Source organism: Microtus oregoni, unplaced genomic scaffold (assembly GCF_018167655.1).
Source record: "Microtus oregoni isolate MIOR12 unplaced genomic scaffold, Mior012 000002F_ref0000024, whole genome shotgun sequence".
NCBI lineage: Eukaryota > Metazoa > Chordata > Mammalia > Rodentia > Cricetidae > Microtus > Microtus oregoni.
Window position 1 is genome coordinate 57,414,076 of NW_024543061.1, and position 10,338 is coordinate 57,424,413.

The 10,338-nt window shown below is 41.0% G+C and overlaps 2 protein-coding genes across 3 annotated transcripts; one reads left to right on the forward strand and one right to left on the reverse strand.

The window, feature by feature from the left end:
* The first annotated feature begins 1,555 nt into the window (after nucleotides 1-1,555).
* Nucleotides 1,556-7,927, forward strand: LOC121441483 (olfactory receptor 13A1). 2 transcript variants are annotated; one of them, XM_041642704.1, is made up of 2 exons: nucleotides 1,556-1,569; nucleotides 7,006-7,927. In XM_041642704.1, the coding sequence occupies exons 1-2, from the start codon at nucleotides 1,556-1,558 to the stop codon at nucleotides 7,925-7,927; spliced, it is 936 nt and encodes a 311-aa protein (XP_041498638.1). The 2 variants fall into 2 exon arrangements, with proteins under 2 accessions (XP_041498638.1, XP_041498646.1); XM_041642712.1 differs by lacking the exon at nucleotides 1,556-1,569 and having other exon boundaries at nucleotides 7,001-7,927.
* A 1,143-nt stretch (nucleotides 7,928-9,070) lies between these two features.
* On the reverse strand, nucleotides 9,071-9,900 carry LOC121436174 (fibroblast growth factor receptor 1-like). The gene is given in 2 exon segments (XM_041635886.1): nucleotides 9,071-9,454; nucleotides 9,456-9,900. Coding segments are annotated over 2 exon segments (813 nt in total). The 5' UTR covers nucleotides 9,885-9,900.
* Between the last annotated feature and the right edge of the window lie 438 nt (nucleotides 9,901-10,338).

The following is a 10,338-nucleotide window of genomic DNA, read 5'->3' on the forward strand; positions in this document are numbered from 1 at the left end:
AACAATCCTGTACAGTAAAAGAACTTCTGGAGGCATCACAATCTCTGACTTCAAACTTCTACTACAGAGCTACAGTACTGAAAACAGCCGGGTATTGGCATAAGAACAGACAGGATGACCAATGGAACTGAAAAGAAGACCAGGATATCAATCCACACTCCTTTGAACATCTGATTTTTGATAAAGAAGCAAATAATATTAAATGGAAAAAAGAAAACATATTTAACAAATGGTGCTGGCATAACTGGATATCAACATGTAGAAGAATGAAAATAGATCCATATCTCTCACCATGCATAAAATTCAAGTTCAATTGGATCAAAGACCTAACATAAAGCCAGTTATACACTGAACCTCACAGAAGAGAAAGTGGGAAGTACACTTGAATGCATTGGCACAGGAGACCACTTCCTAAATATAACCACAGTAGCACAGACACTGAAACAATTAATAAACTGAAAAGCTTCTGTAAAACAAAGGACACGATCAACAAGACAAAATGGCAACCTACAAAATGGGAAAAGATCTTCACTAACTTGTAGGGATAAGTCCCGCTCATTAGGGGGCGTGTTCGCCTCGGGCTAATGTTGGCCTATTAATTTGGCAAGTGTGCTCCCAGCCGTCCCTTTTTCTGTTTTCCTGGTCTCCGCGGGAACGGTGGTTCTGTAAGTCTATTTCGCCATTAAAGCTATATATATTTTTACAATCTGTCTGCATTTGTTTACGCTGTTACACTAACTCCACATCAGACAGAGGTCTGATCTCCAAAATATACAAAGAACTCTGTAGTAGAACACTCTAGTAGTGCCTGGCTAGCTTAGGTCCAAAATAATCACGCAGAAACTGTATTAATTAAATCACTGCTTGGCCCATTAACTCTAGCTTCTTATTGGCTAACTCTTACATATTAATTTACCCATTTCTATTAATCCTTATATCACCATGAGGTCATGGCCTACCAGCAAAGTTTCAGCACATCTATCTTTGGTGGCGGTTCTATGGCATCTCCCTGACTCTGCCTTCTTCCTCCCAGCATTCCATTTTGTTTTCCCCACCTAGCTCTGTTACCCTATAGCTCTGCTATAGGCCCAACGCAGTTCCTTTATTCATTAACCAATACAAACAATACATAGACAGAAGAACCTCCCACACCAGAACTCAAGAAATTGGTCATCAAAAGAACAAATAATCCAATAAAAAATGAGGTATAGACCTAAACAGAGAACTCTCAACAGATGAATTTAAAATGATGGTGGACACTCAAGGAAATGTTCAACGTCCTTAGCCATCAGAGAAAAGCAAATCAAAACTGTTGGGAACTGAATTTCCTGTAAACAGCCTGTTTTCTATGCTTGCAGCTCCTCTGAGCAAAACAGCCTGTTTTCCTGTGCTTGCAGCTTCTCCTGCAGCTTCTCAGAGCAGGAGACAGAGGAGTGGTTTCTGGTGGCTTGAAGCTGAAAATTCGAGAGCAAGGGCATGGCCATTGGTCAGAGAAGGCATTATATAAGCTTCCCTGGATTACAATAAAGTGGGCATTCTCGTTTCAAGATGACCCATGTCTCTGTCTCTGTATGTGTTTCAGTCTCTAGCCCCTTGCCCAGCTTGTGAAACTGTACTATAGAGCACATAGAACCTAGAGCCGGAGGAGTGCTTTACACAAAACAACTCTGAGATTCCATCTTATGCCTCCAAGAATGGCCAAGATAAAAAAAATGATGACAACTTATGCTGGAGAGGATGTGGTATAAAGGGAACACACCCCCATTGCTGGTGGGATTGCAAACTGGTATAGATGCTTTGGAAATCAATATGATGAGTTCTCAGAAAATTAGGAAACAAGCTACCTCAAAACCTAGCAATACCACTTTTGGGTAGATACTCAAATGATGCTAAATCATACCACAAGGACATGTGCTCAAGTATGTTCATAGGAGTATTATTTGTCATAGCAGAACCTGGAAACAACCTAAATGCCCCTTGACCGAAGAATGGATAAAGAAGATGTGGTACATTTACACAACGGAGTACTACACAGTGGAAAATAATGACATCTTGAACTTTGTGGGCAAATGGATGGATCTAGAAAATCTCATATTGAATGAGGTAACCCAGACCCAGAAATATAAATATCATATGTACTCACTCATAAGAGCTTTTTAAACATAAAGCAAAGAAAACCAGCTTACAAAACACAATCCCAGAGAACCTAGACAACTATGAGGACCCTAAGAGAGACATACATGGATCTAATCTACATGTGATGTAGAAAAAGACAAGATCTCCTGAGCAAATTGGGAGCATGGGGATCATGTGATAGGTTAGAAGGAGAAGGGAGAAGAAGGGAGGGGAGCAGAAAAAAATATATAGGTCAATAAAAACAATTTAAAAAGCTGTAAGTTTTGGAACAATAAACATTAGCATATGATAAAACCTCTCAATGTACCTAAAATTCTGAAGCTGTTAATGGAAAACGTGAAGAGGTAGGCAGAAGCAATGACTTTTGGAAAAGGACACCATATAGCTCAGAAAATAAAGCCACGAACTGACATGTGTGACATTGAGGGAACTAACAACGAGAACAGCACCTATGTGGCAAAGGAAAGAATAAGTGAAGAGATAATCTACGCAGTGGGAGAAAATATTTTATTAACTATATCTCTGACAGCAAATTAATATCTAGGCAATATAAAAGACTTGAAATAGTAAATACTACAAGCCAAACAATTCAATAAATAAATGGGCTAATGAACATTCTCCAAAGATGACATATAAGGGATAGATAAACATGAAAAAAATACTAGACTTCCTTAGCCACCAGATAAATGCAAATTAAAACTACATTGGTAATTAGTCTTAGTGTAGTCAGAATGGCCAATATTAAGGGCATAATTAGCGACAAATGAAGGAGAAGAAATAGGAAAAGGTGAAACCCTCATGCACCATTGGTGGGAATGTATATTAGTCCAAAGACTATGGGAAACAGTATGGAACTTCCTTAAAAAACTCTATCGTATGAACCATCCATAACATTTCTGGATGTATTCTTGAAGGCATATATAAACAATGAAGTTTTACTTAGTCATTAAGATAAATGAAATGACTCAATTTGCAGGAAAATGGATATAAGTGGCCATCATTATACTGAACAAATATAATCAGACTGAGAAAGGAAAACATCACATTTTCTAGATGAGCTACTGAGCCTGGGTCTTCCCTGGCCTCTTCTGGGCTGGAACAGTGGTAATGTCCTGCCATTTCCCACTGGGGTTGATACTGAGTTCCACACATTTGGCTTGAAGCCCAAACTAGCATGCATGTGTCCACCAATGACAGCCAAGTCCCCAGCAAACAGGAATAATTTTAATTGCTCCTTCTGGGTCCATTTAAGGCAATGTCTGTGAACATCCCTCCCAAGTGTCTTCTATGGACAGGGACACATTCTACTAAAGATGAGCCTGAAAATCTTGGCAATATGAGCTTAAATCGGGTGAAAAAAGGCTTCGTCTGTCTGTACAGGAACTCATTTCCACCATGTTCCCAGCGTCACCTGTAGCTGACAGTGAGAAAGTCATACACATGCCGTGTTAGCTGCACAAAGGTGAAGCTTTATCAAGGTAATTATGAGTGTCTCAGGGATTGCTTGTTCCACGGGGTGACATAAAACAGTGGGGAAAGTTTTCCTTGGGATCCTGCCTGTTTAACACTGACGAGTGACATAAAACAGCCCAGGTTTATTTAACCAAATGGATTCAGTTACGCAGCACCAGCAATATGAAAATATTCCTCCCTACGTATTATTACCGTCTGATCCGTGAATGTGACAATGATGTAATGAAATGCCAAATGTGGCTAAGAGTTTAAGGTTTGCATGTCACACACAACACAGCCATAGAAACCCCCATGCCAGGTGTTGGTGGGTGGCTGCTTTTTTTTTGATCCTATTTAACATTCACTAGGCTTCATGCAGGTTGGTGTTACATAACCAAGATTTCTGGACAGGAATCCAAAAGCTTGGGATGACTACTAGCCTTGTTTACTGATGCTCCAGGATCGGGGCAAGTCATTTAGAGTGACAAAGTCATTTTGATTTAAACCTAAACACTGGAAATTTTAGCAAGTTCTGATTTTTAGTTTTCTGTTCTTGAAATACATTTAAAGTAGGATGATGTTTCTTCATATATAATTAAAGTACATGGATAAGCTATATAGAAAGACCTGAGCGCCTATAGAGGTTTGAAAATGAGGATGTAGTAAATCCTTCATTCTTTATTATCATAAGACATTAGTATTTTATTTGTGAAATGATGAACTTTGAACTGGAAGTAAAATAAAATTTCACTAAAATAAATTAAGTTTCATGTGAAAATCAACCCCCACCCTTCAAGAAAAATTGAAACTAAAGTTTTAACTTAGGGGGTTTTGAGTGCAGTTGTGTCTGTGGAGTGATGAAATCCACAATGTATGCTTATTTTCTAGGAAGCTTACCCACCAGAGGATTCAGTGTGTGGCTAAGAAAACCCTTGTTTAAATATCCAGTGTGTGATCATCGGGCTGTCTGGATGTAGCAGGAGTTTAAAATGGGTGCCTGATGTCTGAAATCCTGCTCTTTTCATTCTATTCCATTCAACATATCCTTAGTGATAATTTTGTGAATTGCAATGAGATCGGAACACCCTAGAATTCTCACAGGAGACTCAGTTTGTTCTTTGCAGGAAAACAGGAGATCTCATGGTATTCTCAAGGACTCTGATTCCTTGCCTCCCTGTTGATTAGCTGGACAAGGCGACTGTCCACCTTGCCTGAAAATCCCTCAAAGTGATCAGTTCTCTGGAGGGGAATCTCTTCCTGTAGTCTAAAAGGATTTGTTAGAACAACTCCATCCCTGTAATGGTCCTTTATTCATGTTGGAGGCTTCTTTCGTTTTTCCTATCCTCACTCTGGATCTGGGGGAAAAGAATCAGCTTCAAACTTTACCTTGTAGTGGGTTTTCGTGATGCCCAGTAACTTGTGTGACAGATGAAGGGCTCTACTGCTCCGGAGTGTAGGATTTGGAGGCACTTGTCTCCTTTGGGTGTTGCTATGGCAATGGTGCTATACTCAACCTGTAGTGTATGCAGGGGAGGGGCCATGATGGCTTGGGGAGTCAGTGTGTAAAATTCTAGTGGAGAGTGAAGACACCTAGACCATAAAAGCCAATGCTCCTTTTCATGCTGACTGTTTTCTCAGCCTCAGCTTTTCTGTCTCTCTTGCATCTGATGAACAGCTCACCCCCTGGTCCATAGTGAGGAACACATAATGTCACCTTTATTTCTCATGATCCAAATCATAAGTTGAGAAAAAAATACTATTCAGTGTTCTTCTCTCAATCAAGAAAGAATGAAATGAAACACACATATTATGCTTATTTCATTCATCCAAACAACTGGGGTGTCCTGATCCTCAGATCCCAGGAAGATACCGAGTTAAAGGCCCAGCATGCCTACCAGCTCAGGTTCTGCCCTAAGTTAGCCTGTTGCCTTACAGCATTGTGATGCTGTGCTCTTCTGTTCAAAGAACACTTGTCATCTTCAGAAGAGTGACATGATTTAAACTGTAGCTGGCACTTAGACACTTTTCATAAGCACTTATACTCTGAAAGTTTGGCCATAAAGGGAATTCTTTGTTAAAATGAACGTATTCTTAACCTTTTAATGTCCATGGACATGAGAAGAACGAAAGCACAGATATGGTGGCACACTTTGATGATTGTGCATAGTATTTTTAAATTTTCCACTGTATTTAAAAGGTATCAGTAAGAAGTTGTTGGTGCATCATTTTGATAAGCCTCCAGCACCACACCTGGAAACTCAGCTTGGAGAGTTGTAATTTTTACTCCTAATTTATTTTGCTCTGAGAAGATTTTTTTTCTTTTTTTTGATATTTAACAAGTATTTAATGATCAACAAGATATTAATGACTTTTGAAGTTTTGTGTGCATTTTACACTTTTGGCACATCTTTAATTACATTACACACAGTTTGAATTCTCACTAGTCACACATGACTTATGGTTACTATAGACTTGAGGGGTAAATATCTTGAATACTTAAACAGTCTCAATCATTTGTTACCTTACTTTGGAATTATAGTTGATATGACCTAGACCTAAAAATCTCAATTTTCCTAAGCAGTTCATTAATTATTCAAATAATATCACTTAATTTGAATAATTAATTATTCAAATAAACATCACTCTGTGAGACAAATTATTACACCTGGGATCAATAAATACTTTTTAAATCCCATAAACTTTCTTAACTTTCAAACATTAAGCATTCATTTTAGTGAATGAAATACTTTTGTTTTCATTTTGCATGTTTTACACCACTACAAGCTAACATTTACTAGAACTTGGTATATGTTATGCATTGAAATGACCATTCTCTGGGTTACAGCTAAGTAAATGCCGCAAAAGGAGGGTTATGCAACCTTGTTCAATATTTGAGCTACGGTTTGCCTCCTCACTCCAAAGTCTACGCTTGTTCAAACATTTCTTCAAAGGATTGTTCTGTCTGTGTAATGAGAAGATTTTTTTATCAAGAAAAATTTCCAAAAAGGAAAGTCTCGCTCAAATGCAAAACTCTCTCTCTCTCTCTCTCTCTCTCTCTCTCTCTCTCTCTCTCTGTGTGTGTGTGTGTGTTTCTGTATGTGTTCTGCTGCATTTCTGTGTGCAGATACCCATATTACTGTGTCCAAATACTTATGGAGGCCAGAGGACAACTTTGAACACTATTCTTCGAGCCAAATCCTCCCTGCTCTCTGTTTGTGTAGCAGTAGGGTGTTTGACTTAATGCAATAATGCTATACATCATCATTTATTCATGCCACGGTGTCAGGAATGAATGATACTCAGCAAGACCTTTCTTAAGAAACCTTTCACCTCTCTTTCTAGCCCTGAAATCATACAAACCATGGGTTGATAATCACCTGAGAGTCTCTGACATCCACTTCAGTCAAGGACGATGAGAAACCAGACACTGGTGACAGAGTTCATCCTCCAGGGCTTCTCTGAGCACCCGCAGTACTGGCTGCTCTTATTTATCTGTTTCCTCTCCCTCTATTCTGTGGCTGTCATAGGTAATGTTCTTATCATCTTGGCCATCACCTGCAACCCTGGGCTCCACACTCCCATGTACTTTTTTTTGTTCAATTTGGCTAACATGGATATCATCTGTACCTCCTCCATAATGCCCAAGGCCCTGAAGGGTCTGGTGTCAGAGAGAAACCCCATCTCCTATGCTGGCTGCATGGCTCAGCTCTATTTCCTCACGTGGTCTGCATCCTCAGAGTTGCTACTCCTCACGGTCATGGCCTATGACCGCTATGCTGCCATCTGTCATCCTCTGCATTATGGCTCCATGATGAGCAAAGCCTTTTGCAGTCTGTTGGCTGCTGGAGTGTGGGCGCTCTGTGCCGTCAACACAGCTATTCACACTGGCCTGATGACACGCTTGACTTTCTGCGGCCCCAACGTCATCACACATTTCTTCTGTGAGGTACCACCTCTACTCCTTCTCTCCTGCAGCTCCACCTACGTGAACAGTGTCATGATAGTCTTGGCTGACGCTTTTTATGGCATATTGAACTTCCTGATGACCATTGTGTCCTACGGCTTCATCATTTCCAGCATCCTAAAGATGCGGACTTCAGAAGGGAAGAAGAAAGCCTTCTCGACCTGCTCTTCCCATCTCATTGTGGTGTGCATGTACTACACCGCTGTCTTCTATGCCTACATAAGCCCTGTCTCCAGCTACAACCCAGAGAAGAGCAAATTGGCTGGTGTTTTGTACACCATGTTGAGCCCTACACTCAACCCTCTGATCTATACTTTGAGAAACAAGGAGGTCAAAGCAGCTCTCAGGAAACTTTTCCCTTTCCTCAAAAATTGAAATGTGATCCTTGAAGCTCTTCTCTTGGAACTGGAATTTCATCGTGGGTTGGTTTCCGGTGGGCACATGACTAACTTGTTTGTGCATTGAAGGTAAGTAAGCTGACCTTATCCACCAAGTGCAATGTCTTTGTAGATGACCTCCGAGTTCTGGTGACTTGACACTGACCAATGGAAAGTGTGGTTGACTGTGAGCTCACACAACTCTGAGCCTGAGAAATGGGGTGTCTGGCCCTGAACCCAAGGTGATACAGTACTTTGTTGTCAGAGAAACAAAACCCTATAAGAGGACAGAAAAGGCAGGCCCTGATCTTGGCTGTATGAAAATGTTCTTCTTTTCTTTGCAGTCACAGCATGCACATGGAGAACACACTTAGAATCTGAATGCTAAGTGTGGACCACATAGCATTCTGAGGATTGCATGGCTGAAGAATTGCTTCAGGTGACCTCTGGTCCCCTGGAAATTTCTTCCTATTTTCCTTCAACTCTTCCTGTAGGAGCCCTTTAAGCCTCAAAGATGATTTTGATGCTAATATGAGCGCTTGTTTCTTCTTTTCCCTTTTCCCTTCACTTATGTTAGACTGAAGGTGAAACAAATGTTTAGATTCTCTCCTAGGCCTTACCTGCAAAAACTCCATCCTTATTACATAATAATGTGGTTTCTGCATTTAACAAAATACCCAGGGCTTCTTTTTATTTATTTATTTATTTAATTTTTATTTTTTAAATTTATTTATTTATTAAGGATTTCTGCCTCGTCCCCGCAACCGCTTCCCATTTCCCTCCCCCTCCCCCGATCAAGTCCCCCTCCCTCATCTGCTCGAAGAGCAATCAGGGTTCCCTGACCTGTGGGAAGCCCAAGGACTGTCCACCTCTATCCAGGTCTCGTAAGGTGAGCATCCAAACTGCCTAGGATCTGGAGCCATAGAGACTTTGTTTTTCTCTTCCAAAATAATTTTCCCATCAAAACTAATAGCAGGCAGCATTCCCTGTTGAAAAAAGACCACATTCTCCTTTTTTAAACCAAAGTACTTGTGCTTTGTGAAGAACTCCTTTGTAGACTCCATTGTTCTACTGCTGGTCATTATATACCATGGGATGACGCACTTGTTGCCATAGCGTTTTTCAGCTAACTGCTGTAGTTTCAGAATGCGTTCTGCTTGAATCTGAAAAAGGGTCTTGTGGGATGGCAAGCCAACATCATACACGCCCTTCGGATATGCAACTCCAAGTCTTGTCCCCTGACCACCAGCTGTTTGAAAGTGGGCCTCTGAGAGGGCACTGCGTGCCAGCAATCCTGCATCATCATGTACAGTTCATTGGTACAGTTAGTAGGCTTGTCCATCCGATGACCCTTCTTCAGCAGCTTGAAAAGTTCTTCCACAGGCACACCAGGGTATGGGGAGCCGCCCAGAGTGAAGATTTCCCACAAGAGTACCCCAAAAGACCACACGTCACTCTGGTGGGTGTAGATCCGGTCAAACAATGCCTCAGGTGCCATCCACTTCACAGGCAGCCGGCCATTGGTGGGTTTTTTTATAGTAGTCGATATGGTGAATGTCTCGGGCTAGGCCAAAGTCTGCGATCTTCATTACATTGTCCTCTGTCACCAGGACATTTCTAGCAGCCAGGTCTCGGTGTATGCACTTCTTAGAGGCAAGATACTCCATGCCCCGGGCCACCTGATAGGCACAGGATACCAGATCTTTGGAGGACAGCTGTTCCTCGGGGTTATGACTGGGGATGTAGCAATATTCCAGCCCAGGAGGCCTCCGGGCCTGCAGATACTCCCGAAGGTTGCCTTTGGAGGCGTATTCCACGATGACATACAGAGGCCCGTCCTGTGTGCATGCCCCCAGCAGATTGATGATATTCTTGTGTTTCCCGATCATTTTCATCATCTCCATCTCTGAGATCAGATCTGACAGGTCCTTCTCTGTTGCGTCGGACTTCAACATCTTCACAGCCACTTTGGTCACGTGGTTGGGTTTGTTATCCCATGTCTTGGACTTTGAATTCTGAGGTTCTGACCCAGTTCATTGCCCTGGACTGGACACAACTGAGATGAGTCATCTATAAGAAAATCACTTTGTGAAGTTTTTATTGCAGAGATCCTGAGTCTGTTAATGTTAGAAACTCTTGTGGAAAATTCCATTCTCTTTGTCATGATGATAACAAAAATGTGAATATTTAGCTATATCTCTGAGAATAAATAAAACCATGTATTGTTCGCTAAGTTATATGGAATCTAAGAATAGAATTTGACATTTGATTTAGGAGTAATGAGCTGTCTTTAGGTCTTCAACCATATTCTCTTTATCCTCCATCAGAAGCAAATTGATTTTGAACATGCAATTTGAGAAGTGACTGAATTGTAGTTGACTATGGCCTTTATATAGATTCTCATGAACT